Here is a 17,782-nt window from a genome sequence, read left to right on the forward strand (position 1 = left end):
ATTAATAAATAACGTATAAATTACACTATTAAAAATTATAAATTAACGTATATATTCGGAGAACAATTTCGGTGACTTTTTATATGAAAAGTATTGTTTGATGTTTACATTTTACACATCATTATACCAAAAATATTGATAAACTATACCACAGTGTTTTTAGCAGAAACAGAGTTTGTAATTGCCATTCGAAATAGAATCTTTTAACACTGATAGTCTCATTAAGTTCTTCATAGATGATGAACATGTAAGATGAAAATAGCCAATGAAAGAATGTCAGATGACAAGATTGATCTCAGGGGACTGAAGTGTAATTCTGGCAAGAAATTGCTAACTAGCGCCATACCTCCCCTGAGATACATCACGAGGAGACAAATAAAAGGAACAGCAGGTTAAAACCATGACATAGCCCTCAGTTCCCCATGAGCAAAAAAGAGAATCTCTGCAGTGAAGCTCTTCATTGTGCTCAACAATCTGCAGCACAGCTCGGGTAGTATTTCCCATCGGACGCTCTCAGAAAGCAACAAACAATAAAAGAATGAACGTTTACTGGAAAAATAAATTATGCCTTTTAAAACAGTAATACAGAAATGTCTCATAAATGTGCTAGCTCAGTCAAAAGTCCTTCTGCTGATGACTAAATAGAAGATTTATATTCTGCTGTTTTGTAAATACACAGTCAAACTAAAAGTCTGTGCTTTGACCTGAATCACTCCTAAAAACATCTGAATCAAGAAATTACTTGTTTCCTTGTTTGCGAAGGACCTTTCAGGAATGGAGGCAAACAATGAATCCAGAAGGCCTTTTAATCTCAAGAACCGTGCTGAGTTGAATCTGTCTTTCGTGAATGGTTGGATGAATGAATGCATATTTCATGATAAACCCTTCTTATATCGGTGCTAATGTATTAATCTGTTTTGGTTAGTCCCTTAATGTAAGTTACATATATTCACAAAGCGAGGTCCATATTTTTTTATTAACTTATTTTTGTTGTGTCAGTGTGAACAGCTTCAAGACTTCAGCTTTAACCAGAGGACAGGAGGCACGATATCGAGATTTTCTTTGGGAGTGGGGAAGATGGACTGGGTTTAGAAACAAGCACATCGGAGGGACAGCCTAGGTCAGACTTCTTGGAGACAAAGGCAGATTGAGATGGTTTTGGGCAAGTGAAGAGGAGAGAGAGTGAGTATTTAGGTGGAAGGATGTTGAAGATGGAGCTGTCAGGCAGAGGAGGACATGCAGTTAATGGGTGTGACAGGATGGAAACAGATGATCCGCTGTGGCGGCCCCTAATTAGGGAGAAGGTGAAAGAAGAAGACGAAGACTCATTTTGCTGTCAAAAGACCAAAAACTTTCACCTATATATGGCTTGTTGTCAGCAGACAAATTGACGACATTTCCTTATGCTTGATATTGAGTGGTTTACAGACGGGGCCTCTGCATATGAAGGCAGTGTTCAGTCAATGGAACCCCTTCCATTTCAAGAGAGAAAAAAAAAAATCTTATTTCTTTAGAGCTGAATCATCACTCTTATAACCAAATATGAAGGATGCATATTTTCAAATATTGAACAGATGCTCGTTAAAAGACAAATAATCGTTTATTCATGAATTTCCCAGACACGGATGAATAAAGCCTAATCTAAATTCAGATGTATCGTCAAGGATGGTGAATGATCTCTAGCCTCTATTAAAAATACCAGTCCAACAAACGCTAATGAATATGGGGATTCACACATCACCTCATTATTACACACCTGCAGCCCAGCTTTCGATACAGTAAAATGGGAAACACACACTGAGTCCTCCAGTGATGAGGGGGACAAATAATGAGCATAATTGCCTCGTTTTTCTCAGTCTGAATCAGTCTTAAACTCAGATTTGTCCTAAAAGGGTTTCCACAGTGTGACACGGTATCGTGATACACACTGAAGCTGACCTTTCGGATAAAAAAATATGTCACTTGTTTCCGTCCTGACATTTTTGAGAAATTCAGTGATAAGCAAATCAATTTTTCACAACCGAAGCCCACCCTGCTGACCTTTGAGCATCAAACTATGAGCATAATTCATGCGTCCAGTTCACCGTAATGTGACGGACGGACAGCATTCAAGCATCACGTTTTCAGTTACGGCTGTCTCCTGAGCAGAACCGTGAAACGTTTGCTGCTGTCAGAGACGATGAATTGCAAGAAAAATCTGCGCTTGCGTGTGTACGTGTGTGGGGTTTTCATCTTTGAGATGCAGAGATCTCAAAAGAAAACACAGTTATGCCACACAGATGTGCACACATTAACTCTCGGTGCATAAACCTCAGTGAACAACAGCAGGTTTATCTTCCAGGAGGATAGCCTACTGAAAACTGAGCAGGTTAATGGATAGTAGTTTAAATGTACAGTTTAAAACGGAAAGTGCCGATATGGCGTGGATTGACTCATTGAAACCAGTGTGTAATTCTTGAATTATTTGCTTGTGTTAAGAGGGGGAGTGACACCATCAAGTTTGAGACATTGCTCCTGATTAATGTCAATAAATAGCCTTGATTGGTCCAATTTAGTAGTATCCTCCATGGATTAGCCAAAATAGAAAGTTAGTTCAAATAGTATATCCATAAACAATCCCGACTTGTGTTGCATTTGACATAAAATGACATATTCCATAATGGACAAATGTATCCCTTTAGGTCATTCAACTAAATCTTCTATCCAATAGTATGATGTTGATGAGGCTGACTGCTGAGACAGATAAAATCTCCCTGGGAAGCCTGAAAGTGTAAAACGATTTAGACAGACTGTGAACCAGGAGTCCATAACCTAATAACATGTCGTATTTGTGAAGCATCACAGTAACTGGCATGGTGTCAGCTCTACAAGTCAATGAGCCATAAAGGAGGACATCAAATTGGAGCTGAGGTTACGAACGGTAGTTAGCAGCCTCCGTGAAGAAGTCTTAAGTTATACGCATTTCTATATGAAACATTTGAACTAATATGGTTAACAAAGACTAACCCTGAAATACAGTGCAAGGGGGAAGAAAAGCACAACAAAAAGTGCGATTCAAGTAAATGTAGAGTATCAATAAATGTAGTTTGCTTCTTCCCATTCACCTGTTTATTTTGCTTAAACAGCTGTTTTACCTGTAACAGGCTAATGTGAATGCAGCACGATAGTGTCCATAAAAAGCAATCCACAGCTTATAAAGTGCTAATTTTAAGCACACCGAAGAAAGCAATGTGCTATTTAATATATTCTTTCATACATTCAAGATTTATAAATATGCTATGTGTGTGTGTGTCTTTATGGTTTGTGCAATTTTGTTTTGTTATTGCTCTAATTGCGCTTGCTTTGTCAGGAAGCACGTTTTTACATAAATTAGTTATCGTGTTTTGATATAAAGTTGTATATAAATCGCAAAGAAAGCCAAGCTGAATATGAGCAGGGGGAACAATGTTAGGGAACAGATGCTGTTATGTTGTTTAGGGCTATAATATATAGATTAAGCTCATTGCTTGTACAACATTATACCCTAATGTTTATATCGACCAGATTTTGCCTAGGCCCACAGAGTAAAGTCTTCAAACAACGTGACCTACACTGCCTATGCCAAACTCATTTTAGCAAGCGAACAGGCAGAATGAGGAGACAGAGAGCCCTGGGCTTCGGAGCATAGCTGCTCAAGTCAGCATTGTCGAACTCTGCCAACGGCGCAAAAAGAATAGGTGGAGTGAGCGAGGTGGAAAGACAATGACAGTGAGGGGGGAAAACATGAGAGCTAACACACCTTTTCACCGAAAGCACAATCACATGCAGGCCATGTTAAGCACACTCTGGATGATAGTTTAATCATCTGTGAGTTGAAATAGAATATTGATGTTGAGAGAGGTTTCTGTTGTGGGGTAATGTTATTTGTGAGTGGATGGTGCAAAACTATTAATCATTAGTTACTACCCTTGCCACCAACACAGAACTGAGCTGCAGACAGAAAACATTTTGAAAGATCTCCTGATGCTGCAATTGCCTCTGTGTATGCTCACACACACGCAAACACACACGTGCAATATACAGACGTAGTAATTAGCCAACCAGCAACATCCACACCGACTCATCCATATTCAAATGGAGTTGGAGCAGGCGCAAAGGAACCCGTCTGAATGGAAGCGGTATGAAAGAAGGAGGGGATGGGGTGGAAAGCTGCATGCAGTGAGGTTTACAAGAGACAGATGCTGGGATTTTGAGGACGTTTGCCGGAATCTGAGCAACCATGGCGACAGAAAACAGCCAGAGAGGGAAATGGATAAGAGGAATGAAAGCTACCTCTCAGATGGGGAGGAGGTAGCAGGATGCGGAAGGTGTTCTCCTTGGACAGAGAGGAGTGTGATAGGTCCGTGCTCCCGTGCTATGGCTTCCGCCATAGCTGTACTGACCCTGGTTGAGTTTGCTCAGGCAGCCTGAGTTGCAGAGGGAGTGAACGATCCCCGGCTCCCAGCAGCTCCGGCCCTTCATCCCACTCTGTGCGGGCCTGATCCCAATCCACACTCCCTGAGATGCAACACTGCCCTGTCCCACTACATGACCACAGCGAGGTGGACTGAAGCAGCAACTTTCCTTATTCAGCATTGCAGTGTACAAACACACACACACACACTTATACAAACACACACTAAACACACTATGATGAGGGGAATGATGCAGCTGCTCCCTCTTACGTTTCCTCTCTCCTCCTCTCCTGCATTGCCTTCTTTTTCGTCCACACAAACACACACACACACACACACACACATTCACTAAGCTTGGCACATTTGCGATTCTCCTCCACATGCTTTTCACAGTGCAGTGCAGTTTGGAGAGTGAGTCGGAAGGGAGGGGGGCAGTGAGATAAAGAGAGAGAGCTACAGAGACAGAAGCAGAGAAGAGGACACAGGCAGCCCTCATCTACACAACTAACAAAATGAATAGCTTCCGCTCAATTCCTCCATCTGTCTACTGCTTTTGAAGCCTGACAGAGAAAGTCGTCTATTTCAGGAAGCAACATGGCATTAAATGAAAGGGTCTGTTGCTTTAAAATTAAATCACCAAGTGCATGCTTATGATCAAGCTGAACTGAGAGACAGATTTCAGGTTAAATGGGTTTATCATTGAGGGTTTATTTCCAAATGCTTTCATAAGAAGGTAAGAAGTTTGGCATTTGCCATTTTTCTTAATTTGACACAACTTGGTAGGAGAACTAAACTTATTCTTAGCCACGAATTCTTAGCGACGTATTCTCAATAAATCGGAGCCAATCATTCCTGTATTTGCGCGCACGGCATTTGGCCAGGTTCAAATTCTTGTTCACGTATTGGATTTTAATTGAGGTGATTTAAAAATGTCTTTTGGGTATAACAATCAGAAAATAAGGACAAAAAACAGTTTTAGCGACTGTATATTATTCTGATAAACATAATATAATCAGCCTGTGAAAGTTCTAATAAAAAAAAAATCCTCTGACTAAACTGCGCGAATCCAGTTATAATTAATATGACTGTAAAATCTGGTGACCTTAAGAGGATTTTAAAAGGTTTCTGGTCAGCGAACGGCATCATATTTTCCCCATAAGGAGTCAATCTTTGTGGGACAACCAACAAAACACAGTTTATGCAGTATCTAGTCCAGCCAGCTTTCCTTTCTGAAAGGTTATCAATTGCAATACTTATCCCAGTGTAGATATTAGACCGTACATTCATAGTTAACATCCTTCTAGGTCACCGCAGAGTAGCCTTTTCTCAGCCACCCAAATTCACATCACTAGGGTCTTCATTTAAATTACTCCAAGGGTAACTGCTGTTATTCAATATTTTCTGACACCCGGTGTCTGTCACAGAAGGTTTGATGTGTTTCATTGCAGCGTATGGTGGAATCCTGCACAATAAATAAGAGCAAAGGCCAGGAGATTTTGATGATACAGCAAACTGGCAAGCGAATGTGTTTCTATCATATGACCCCTTCAGCATTCGTTCAGAAATGTGTGATTATAGCAGAAAGAAAAAAAACAAAAAAACAGCAAAAGCAGAGCCCGCTGTAAGTGAGGTTAAAAAGTGCTGACGGAAAATTGTCGGACTGTAAATAATTATTCAGCCTAAATGTCCGGGGGCATGCTTGAGGGGGCATTGAAGCAAGGAACTAGAACTAATTTCACAATTGACCTTCATCATTGATGTTCTTTGGTGCACAAAAAGACAAATCTGGTAAGTTACAAGAGAAACTTTTGAATGACGTATCTATAAATTTTAGAAGATGCGCCATTTTTGTGAGTAAAAGTGCCAACTCGCTGTCTGAAGCAGCATGAGTAGCATAGGTGGCTACAAATTAAATATTACTCATTACTGTTAAGCAAGTGAAGAATCGAATCAGAATTTTGATGCATTCGCCTCATCTTTCCAATAGGTTTCTGATCTCAGCTAGTGTTCATAAAAAGTCGTATTTACATTAGGACTAATTCAGGTAGGGGAACCGTGTAACAAGAGTTGACATTTTAGTCTTTGATATAGTTTGACTAATCATCAGAATGAGGTATTAGTAACCAGAATCACACTTGAGATGGATTCGAATAGTCTCTCCTTTCACGGTAGTGGTAATGCACAAAACGTCATTCGACAAAACCAAAACAAAGCAGCAGTGCCCATGTGACCTTTGCTGAGAGCAAAGTCTTCATTAGCTGGAGGCAAAACAGTTTAAAGGCCAGAGCATCTGACAGACTAAGTAAAAGACGAGGGCATTTAAACACTCAGCCTCATTAAGCCAATTAATACATTAAGAACCAGAAACATGAACAAATGCCAAAGTCAGACTTAAAAGAGTAAGGCTGTTAGAGCTAGTCAAACTGTTCTACTGAAGACAGAAGATCAAAGCAAACAACAAGGGTGATATTTTAAGAAGCTATTTTGGGAGAATTTTAAAGATTGGGAAATGTCTATTCCAGCAACATTAGTTATGTAAGTGTCATTGATCCATGTCAAAAGACCATATTATTCCAGACACTGTGCTCATGATCAACAAAATTCCATTTGCACAGAAGCACCACAAAACAAAATGCAGTTTCAAAGATTGCCTAATGGACTCATGCTCTTCCTAGCAAAAATGACCTGTTTTTCCACTGAAGGTACAAGATGATTAATTTAACACAAGGAGAAGAGTTAACTGCTTCCTGCTTCAGCCGGTAGTAGCTAGTTGGATGAGCATCCATCGACTCCATGATTTAAAGTTCCAAAAACAGCCAGTACTTCATATCTCTGCTACAGCCAACAATGGAGGCCTTTGTTCACTTTACCACCACTAAAATGCTGAAGTTCAAGTCACATCTTTGAATGGCATCTGTTGGGGTTTCTTCAAAAACAGCAGCTTAAAAAAACCTGTGCGCACTTGATTTTCAATGACTGCGTCTGCTACTCATTAGCAGGCAGAATTCAAATAAAATCTTTCAAAGACCTGAAACAGAGAAAGGAAGACCACTAACCATTTTACCTAATGACAAAGAAATAACGCACCGGTAATTGGAAGCTTTTTTTCCCTGTTTAAAAGACATACAGCAGGGAGAGGGCAGCCCAAACCTCCCTTGGTACATAGTGGGTTTAAATCATCTGTGGTGGATGGTCTACGGTCCACAGTGCCTTAAGCTGGGGATCAAATTAATTCAGATGGGTTCAAAGATGAATAATCTAGTCAAAATTCCCCCGTGAAAGGTACAAAAGGGATGCCATTAGTCTTGAATTTAACTGAAGGTGTTACTAAAGCCATTAAAGGGAAATCTCTCATCCCCCGTCAACATCGGGTGTGTCGGCATCTTGGCATATTGGTATTTTAAGAACATCTTGCAGCTTTGACTTATATTTTAATGAGATGAGAAATTTCCAACTGTTTCTCAACAACACATAACAAATATTACGACAAAAAAATAATGTTTTAGTTAGCTTGTTTTTTTTTTACTAAATGCTATAATTCAGAATTTAAAATATGATAGCAAAATAATGTCATATTAGAGGATTCTGCAGCAACATACTGACAAGAGGTGATGCGCCATCTTTAAAAGTAATTATCTCCAACAAAAAGTTTCAGCAGAACTGCAGACACAAGCTGTGTTTTTGCACCATTATTCATTAAAGTGGTTTCAGTTCAGTGATATTTCTGAAATGTCTTCAAAATACAATTTAATAGGCTTGAGGTCAAGACACTAGCTTTCCAGATAGCATAATTGAAGTACTCAATTCCTTCGAGGGAAACATATTCTGGTTCTAGCATGTGCTAGTGTAACTCATTATTCCGGTGTGCAACCCGACCCGACCTTGCTTTGAAATTCGTTGAAAGCTACCTCTATAATTTCTCCTAACCTTCAGACAATTATAATTTTAAAGTTATCACCCTCTGCAAGTTTTCTTGAGGAGCCCCTGAGCCACATATCTCAGACCCATGGGCCGAGGAGGCGAAGCAGAACACTCACTGCGCCTCCTCTTTTAACTCAGTGTCCTTTACTTGCTGCCTGTTCTGGAATGTACATCACTTTTGTCCATTATTTTCCTTGTTTTTGTCAGCCACTGTTCCACTTTGCTCCCACTCTCAGTGATAACTCATAACAGGATAAGGCATATCATCTCATAAGGGTTGTTGTACAATTTTAGAACTGGCAGAACACTAACCTAATACTTGTTTAAATTTGCTCAAGGTTAACAGGAACACACAAGAGCTCCAAGTACACATTTTGTGCGTGAAAATAAATTATTTGGATCGGCTTTTTGCGGCCGGCAAGTGTTGCTGCAATTTAAAAAGAGGATTTGGCATAATGCTGTCTCACACAGAGGCAAAAAAAATGTCTCATCCGCATTGAGTGGCATGCAGCTTTGGGAGAAGATTTGAAATTATTTTCTTGGTAGCACATCCTATCATCCCTGCATCCTTGGAGAGGTCAAACCGTTCCATTTGATATGCGCCAAACTCTGAGACGAACACATTGTGAGCAATTCGTTGTGCATAGTCAGACAGAAAAACCAGCCAAACAATGACTTGGCCTGATCACATAACCACCTCAGAGGAAGTAATAACCTTGCAATCGGCTCAAAGAACATAGTACGACATAAAAATCAAGACATTTCTGGAACTTAATGAAGTGGCATTCAGAAGACCTTTACAGTTGCTGAAGCTTAACATCAATTATATCAGACTATCTTATTACAATATGACTTTTTGTTCTCTGATTTTGAAGGCAGAATCCAGCAAAACTTCATCCAAAGGATGAAGTGGAATGGCTGGAGGTGTGGAATGGTGGCCCAGTGGCTGGTTGCTGACATGAAAGTTGTACTGCTTCCCACCTACTGATGGAATTCTTCAGATTCCAGTTAACATGCTCCTGCTGAGCATCCAGTATAGCGCCGTGGGTCGTGTCAATGCATGGTGAGAGGGCTAGTTGGAACTCAAAGTAAGAGGAAAAGAAGTGGCTACCAAAGATGTTAGAATGTAAAACCTACAGTGCCATGCAGCTTTTAGTGCGAGGAAGAAAAGTACAAAACCAAATTTCTTGAAAACAACAAAATGAAGTGGGACGTGTTTTACTCCAAAACTGAAGCGCTGCAGGGACCGCCGTGGCTAGTACGCCTCGTGGAGTGTGAGGTCAGTGGGGTCAAACCACTAACGGAGAGCAGGGGCTTGATTTACAACCTGTTATGATTATCACAGACTCAGTGGAAGGATAAGGGTTTGATCTCAGTCAAACACGGCTGAGAGAAATGCAGTCAGACCTTGACTTTTGGCCTGAAAATTACTTAGAAGAGTCCGCTCGCATCGAGGAGTGATGTTTGAGCAAACTTGAGTCTGATCTTTGTCTCCATCTGCCTCTTCACTGGGGACTTAAGTGATCTTGCAAAACGAGCATTTACGAACACGGAGCAACCAAGCTATCTGATACAGAGCTACTGTAGAACTAATTGGTGTGAAGGATATCCCTGCCATCTGTCGTTCCATAACATCCTCTAACAAGCCCAGAAAGTAGGATATTGCATATGCTGAAAATGGCAGCACCAAGGGCAGCTGAAGATAAGAGCATTGTTTTCAATAAGAAAATACATTTTATTATTACTTCTTTAATAACAAATCAAGCACCGTGTACCTCCATATCAGGTTAATTTAGAATAAGTCATACCCCATAAAAATAGGGTGACCAAATACAAAATACTAATGAAAACAAAATGAATAAACAGTGGTACACATACATGCACACACAGACGTTCCTGAGCACAACATACATGGAAGAAAATCTGCATACTTACAAAAGGTAGGCGCTGTCTGATCCAATGTCTATTTTTCACTGAATCTGGCAGGATCTCTTAGTAATAAACATTTCCATTCATAAGAAAGCCCCCACAGGACGATATGCACAGTAGAGAGATTACCGGGCGAGATGAAAATAGTGGAAAGCGGCGAGCGAGAGAGACAGAGAGAGGGCGACCAAAGGAGGGACGAAGAGTGAGTGCCAGGGCGAATGTGGTGGTGGTGGTGGGGGGAGCAAAACAAGCGGACAGTTGGGACAAGGAGATAGGAAGAGAGAAGGAGGGGCTGAAGAAGCAAGTAATGCAGCGTGAGGTATTTCTAAACTGCCCTCGTATTGTCAGCTTTAATGCTGACTCCCAACGAAAACAGGCAGCTGGAAAAAAAATCAGATTAAAAAATCACAGAAAAGTCTAATTCTGTGGACAGAACATTTACAAGTACCCAGAATTAGAATAACAGATTGCCTGAAAACTGATGAAATGTTCATGACAACTGCATGTTGAGCCTAGGACTGCTAGATATGTCACTTTCCCGCCTTTGTTTGTCCTGCACGTCTGGATTCAGCTCAGTCCGAAGACATCTGTCATGAACTGGCCCAAGCAGTCATAGTTCTTTCAAATATGAATGTAACAATTTCCCAACAACTTAAAATAACAATTAAAACCAGAGCTAAACTTCACTTATATCATAGTTTAATAGCAATGCGTGTCAAGCTTGAGGGGGAGTTCTTCTTCACTCGAACCAGTGGGACAGGAAAACCCAGTGGGCACGCCAAAAGGAGGAAAAACACCGCCATCTCCTGAACAAACGCCTCACCGTGCTGTCAGGAGTTGATCTAAGCGGCTCGAAATCCAATCCAAACCTAATTTAAAGACAAGATACCCTCATGGAGGTAGAGGCAATTTATAAGCAACAACATGGAAAGGCTGGAGATGTGACACTGGTACTAAATTAGAACGTCGATTCAACCGATTCAAGGGTGAGATCTGCTGTGCTCAGAGAAGAAGGTAATACCTTACAGACAAAAGAGGAGACAAGACAAAACGGTGTTTCCGTAGTATATCGTGGGATTTCATAAAATGCAAAGCCAAAGACCACGCAAATAATAAAGCTTGCAAACACAATCCAAACACATCTTTCCAGGGTGAGACAATAAGAATTACCTTTTTTTTTTATTTCTAATCAACATATGATCTGCTGAAGATTTACACAGTGCTCTGCAGAGATCAATAAGAGCCCTTTGTTCCAGTGGCAGAGAAAGGGAGATAGTCAAAGGACGGTTCCTTATCACTGAACATGTTTACAACTGCGAAAAACATTTTTGTTTGTTTGTTTTCTACTGGCCCTTATATAGTGCTTAATTCTGGTAAGAGCTTAACACAAAATCTATGGCACACCAACCTGAATTGAAGATACAAAGTCAACACACTAAATTAATAGACACCTAATTTTTCTATAGAGAACCTCACAGGGTCCTTCAGAGTGACTGATAATATCTGTGACTTGTGGCATGAAAGCTATAAGTAGGAGAGATGAGTAAAATCAAAAAACATGTTTCATACATCTCAAAACAGACAAGAAAAGCACACGGGGAGGCGTGTCAGGTTCAGACCTGACTGGAACAGCAGAGCACTGAGACTTCAAAATACAACATCCAGAAAAAAGAAACATGGAAAATACATACATTGCTATCTACATTTCAGCAAATTCTTTGAAAACTGACGTTTCCTTGTATTTTTGTTATATTGTATTCATAATAATTGGAATGTCAAAATAGCGCAATGAAAGGTTACTTCTCTTTAAAGAAAGTAAAATAAAAGCAATCAATAGTAAAATACAATCTGAGACAAGGACATAATAAATTGTCTGATCTTTGCAGAATACAAATACACCCTCATCCCTCTACCGCTGACTGGTACTGATGGGCTGAGATACACTGGAATTCTCTCCCGGTCTATATTTAGTGATTTGACTTTCAAATGGAGGCCAAAGCAATATATAGTCTACCCCAGTCTCTGAAGACCCTGTCTGTAGAAGACAGGAAATAAAACAGCCCTGGGACAGTGCCAGTGTGAAAGTGAAGAAAAGCGTCCTCCTTTCTGCTACAGCATTTCCCACAGCCTTTGACCGGCAACACGTAATACAAATATGCAAGTCTCACAAGGAAATCACAGTATTCCGTTGTCAGGGAAAAGCTTGGATAGAAGCCTGGTTCTCACTGTACCAGTATCATTGTTTGCTTTGTTTTCCAACAGCAAAGAGCAGACGGCGCTGCCCTCTCCTGGCTCACATTGGAATATAAATTATATTGTTTGAAAAAAAAGGAGACACGTGAGCCGAGGCTACACCTGTGTTGAATATCAAACATCGGAGTACAACGGAGACCACAGGCTGGAGGAATAAGAAAAGGCAATCATGTATTGGCGGTCTCAGCTGGCCACAGCACCATGCTGAAAATGTCGAGTGAATTTCAAAACACACTGCTAATTTTCCAAACACATTAACCACTGAGATGATAATTTAAAGAGCAAGGTAAACATGCATCTGTGACTCATTGCAGCCTTTCTTTGACAAGGTCAAATTCTTAGGGTGGAAGCTCAAGGGGGGCATCTCACATTTTAAGACTTACATTGTTAAAAAACACATCATGCAACCTTCTTTTCCTTCTAAGAGGCAACAAGCTCTTACCGGATTGGTCGTTCATCATGCGTATGGCTTTAGCTTTGGCCAACTCCAGTGCTGTGACCCATCTCTGACGCTCCACTTCCGTGCTCGCCTTCAGGTGATAAGTTCGGCCCCCACTGCTCAGGACAATATTGCATGCATCCTCTGTGTCGATGTGTGCCGTCGCCAGGTTGATTGTCCCGCGACACGTGTGTGCCATTTCTGCTTGTGTCCTGTAAAGGAAAAACAAGGAGGAAATGAGAAAGGGGGACAAGAAAGACTAGTACAAGATTTGCATCTATATTTGACCTACTGCTGTCAATAAAGCGTAGTATCCCGATACACTGCTTTTGATCAGTGTATCAATGCATGGATGCCATGTATTGAACATTGCTCCTGAATATATGCTGTAAATATATAACTTGAAATGTTTTGGGGTATGTCAGAACCATGCAACTTTTGTGACAGTTGGATATGAGCGCATTGGCCGGTCTGTCTGCCTCATTACTGTATTTTGCAAAAGTAAAGCTGACTGACAGCTAGACAAACAGCTCTGCAACTACTTGCTTCCACAAAACCAGTTGCACATTATTACATGTCTAATCATACTTATTATATTGACGGCTAATGAGATATTATATATAAGGCTAATTAGATATTATAAAATGGCAAACAAATGTGACTTTGCAGAACTTTATGTTGATACAGTTAGCTGGCTGTTAACCCAGCGGATAATAAATGTCTTGATATTGTTTTGTAAGATATTATGTGAGATGTAGTCATAATTAGCAATTAAATTTTGGATTATCGTGAAAAATTAGTTGTGAAGCCTCACGATGGCCTTATGATTGAGTAATAAGTGCCATTAAGAAAAGCAATTACTTCAGTTAATATCAAGGTCAAATATATCAAACTTCCTCACCGACTGAGTTAAGTTTATCATAAATGTGTTGAACTTTTATTCCATTTTGTTAAATTCCAAACTGATATCGCCAAACAATCCTAATTCCAGCAAGAAAATAACTAACTAATGGAAGCCATTTTCTTCGGCAAGACTGGTTGTCACAAAACTCAGGTGCCGTAATGAAGCCAATTCAATGTGCTACAAGACCAAATGCTGATTACAAAACACAAAAAATAGCAAATCACGCTATACAATTGCCAATGTCCATTCATCAGTTGGTGAAACAGTGAAGGAGGGGTGCACTCCATTCACTGCGTAGACGCGAACAATGTGCCATGTGCTAAACAATCACTGTATTATGTTGAAATGGAAATGTGAGTTGATGTGTGTGTGTGTGTGTGTATGTGTGTGTGTGTGTGTGTGTGTGTGTGTGTAGCCCTATCTATCACACAAAGCTGTAATCCAGTCATCCCTGTGTCCAAGTATTTTGTGTCAGGAGTAATGAAGCTACTTCATATCATTTAGGAGAAAATGCTATTATGAGAATAATAAATAAGGGTGAGCTTGGCCATTGACCAAAACTTTCAATAAATGTTCGTAACATACAAAAAATTCCAGCTGAGCATTCCCAAGATGTCAACGTAAGAATCAGCTCTGCTCTGGTTGTGAGCTTAAAAATGAATTCATATTCTTGTGCAGTCTTGTGTTTCAACATTTTTCCATTGGGTGCAAAATTTGCAGCTCATAAAGTTATGAATTGCAAAATATGGTGATACACTTAAATTACATAATAATGGATCATGATTTTTAGTATCATGATCACACAACGTATTGGCCATTCCGGTGATTCACAGCATTCATTCGTGCCAAAAAAGCAGAGCAGGGGGGCAAAGACGTACGGGAGAACCACAATAGGTCATTTTGTCCGTTGCAGCTTTAAAAGCCAAGCAGGATTAGAAATATCTCGTCATTTTATTCAGCAGCTCCAATGTAGAGCAACCTGGTGATTCATGGAGTAATTCACACCGTGTTGTTGACTTGTGGCCATTCTGTGAAGCCTCAACCAATACCAACTGTTGCACATTTAGAGGACCATAGAATTCTAGATAAACAAGGCCATTGTCTGGCTCCAAGCCTCTGTAGTGAACCAAAGCGAACAATGAATAACAGTGTGAACAAAGGAGGGGACAGAGTTTGAGAGGCAGTAAAAGAGTGACAGCAGGGCAATGAGTGCCTTGGCTGCAGGGTGAGATATTACAACGAAAAGATAGGATAAGAGAGGTACTGCATGTACATTTGTATGTAGCACCAGTATGCACAGCTCGAGTCTTAGCCATATTGATTTTCTTGAAAAGCAAATCCAAATAATTGGTGGCTACATGTCCTGATGACATACAGAGGCGCGGCAACACTAAAAATGCAACTGAAGAGCAATATACAGTACAGCTTCAAATGACAAGTTTTCAGATCGGCCCTTGTGATTTACTACGACTAATTTTGTAAACTGAAAAGAAAAAAGTTGAAAAGAAAGCTAGGCCCCAGTCCAGGGATGGATCGTCTTGAACTTTGTAGGGCAGAATGGACACGCATTTTCAGTCCAGCCAGAGTTGATTTTCCTGATAAAAAGTCTCAACTGAGTAACAACAACTTAGCAGCAAAATCACATGGTATTGTGGATGACTCCAATACAGTATTGTCATTCTGTCAGTATCACATGGTTACCCATCCATACTTATCAAAACAGCCAATAGGAATCATGCAGCCATGCAATCATGCGGGTATGAGGGTTCCCGGTCGATCATTGTCAAATCTTATCATGCCAACTGGACTTGTTTTTTTCTCCTTGAGGACATTTCACCTCTCATCCCAGAGGCTTCTTCATGCATCATTTGGATGCATCTGCAGCTGTCTTCAGCTGCTACCACCCATTCAGCCGTACTGAGTGAGTCCTCACTGCCACAGGCTGGTGCCTCTCAGCAGCACTAACCTCCGTACAATTCCTGTCACAGTTGACACTGACAAGGTGGCTGCTGCCTTATTAAGTCAAGTCCTGCCAGGCAGTGACTTCCCTTGCACCTCTACTTGCTAGTCCAGTCTTGTCTAACTGCCAGTCCAGAACAAGTGCCTCAGTGTAACGCTCCTCTGCTGGCATTTGGCGTGCATCAGTCGTGCAGTCCATACGGCACTGGGGCCATGCAAAGCTACAAGGAGGACAAGCGTGTTTCCTGAACAGTTCCCGGCCTTCAGCTCAAATGCACGGTCTTGGCTGTAAGTGGGTCAACAAACTAAATGTGGTAATGATGAGTAAGATGAGATCCATGCTGATCACGTCTGCCCGGTGGGAAGGGGAGGCCATGCAAAGGCCATGGAAATATACGCTGAAGAAAACTGTGAAAGCTGGAGACCGGTTGAAATGGAATACTACAGGAGCGTTATGGCACTAAAGGGGGCAGATATGAGTAAGGGCATGAGAGAAGGTCCAGCTGAGCCAGGAGTGAGTTGTAGAGCTTTACCTGTCTATCCCCTGAGCACACATCCTCATAAAACACAAATCCACCGACCTGGAGCATGTAATGAAAAAACAACACCCGTTGAACAGCACAAAACAAACCACTGACCACATTCAGGGACAAATAGGAGAAGTAGGACAAGAAATCTGAAGCACAGACATGGATATTTACGGGGGGTTTATGGCTCAGAACGGCAAAATCTAAAGACATGGAAGGTGAGACCAAGGACAGACAAAATGGAAACAAAGGACAAGGAAATTGATAGGAACATCCTACAACATGTTAAGTATGACACCATCTGCTGACAAATTCAAACAAATAGACATGAGGAGGAAGGGCAAACAGGCAGTCTAATCTCTTTGCTGCAGTCACATTTGCTAAAAAAAAAAAAAAAAAAAAAATCACTTGGACCAATTAGACACACTCTCACTCCCTCTTTCTCATTCTCTCATTTTTCTCTCACTTAATGCTAAGACCAGCAAAAAGGCCATTAACAAGATTAGATCATCCACATCGCTTGCGCCAGTCATGTTGCGGATGTGACGGTCGAGTAAAGAGGGTTCAGGCCAGGTTATACCCTCCAGCTGAGCCCAAGGTTGGCTCGCTCAACACTCTCATACCCGGCCTCTAGAAACCAAAGACCTTAGTGTGCCAACAGTAACAACATGATAAACTGGCCCTCCGCGTATAAACCTGAACACCCACTGCGAACTTAAACTGATAAGATCTCCCTGAAGTAGGTGTAAACCTTATCCCTGTACCAAATGCCGTTCAAAAATCAAGTATTTATAAGGTCGTTGCCTATCATCTTGCACACAAACCTGTGTGCTTAGTAAAAAAAGCAGTGCCATCATGTGAGTATTTCATCATGATTCGAATAGATTCATTTCAGTTAAATGACGTTATAATTACAGTTAACAGCCATCCGAAAGCAGCAACTCAGGGACAACCAGAAAAATCAGGGATGTCTATGCAGGGTTTTTATGATGAGTCAGGAGGGAGTGTGGTTACTTCAGCCACGTCTGATGAAGAAAAGGAAGTGAAAGACAGGACTTCAATTCCACCTTTTCTAATTGGGTTTGAAGAACAGTAACCGCACAAAGTAATTCCACAGAGTGGATCAAAATAGATGTTCTAATTAAGAACAAGTGGCTTTGGTGCATTTTTTGACTCATATCTCTCCAGTATTTAACCACTAGATATCGGTAGATTCTATGCATTGGTCCTGTACTCTTCTACAATCTTCCCTAATCTTTCAAACAGGGAGGCAAAAAGCAAAAACAGACAAGGCTAATGTGGACTGAAAGCTCATCACGACGAAAAGACACCACTAAAGAGTACAATGTTGGATCTTTACGAAACTCATTACGATTTAACAGGTGCAAGTGCTGAGTGTGGAAGTTCCTCCACAGAG

The 17,782-nt window shown here is 40.8% G+C and overlaps 1 protein-coding gene across 5 annotated transcripts in view; it reads right to left on the reverse strand.

The window, feature by feature from the left end:
- osbp2b (oxysterol binding protein 2b) overlaps positions 1–17,782 on the reverse strand; it is a 43,007-nt gene that overhangs the window by 22,319 nt on the left and 2,906 nt on the right. For all 5 annotated transcript variants that reach the window (XM_086174419.1, XM_086174417.1, XM_086174415.1 and 2 more), the window contains exon 2: positions 12,979–13,187. In XM_086174419.1, the coding sequence (XP_086030545.1) occupies positions 12,979–13,174 (196 nt within the window). In that variant the 5' untranslated portion in view covers positions 13,175–13,187. The remainder of the gene's footprint in view (positions 1–12,978; positions 13,188–17,782) is intronic.

The sequence above is a fragment of the Fistularia commersonii genome, chromosome 26 (genome assembly GCF_037954325.1).
Source record: "Fistularia commersonii isolate RoL2024-O1a breed Wild chromosome 26, RoL_Fcom_v1.0, whole genome shotgun sequence".
NCBI classification, from domain to species: Eukaryota; Metazoa; Chordata; class Actinopteri; order Syngnathiformes; family Fistulariidae; genus Fistularia; species Fistularia commersonii.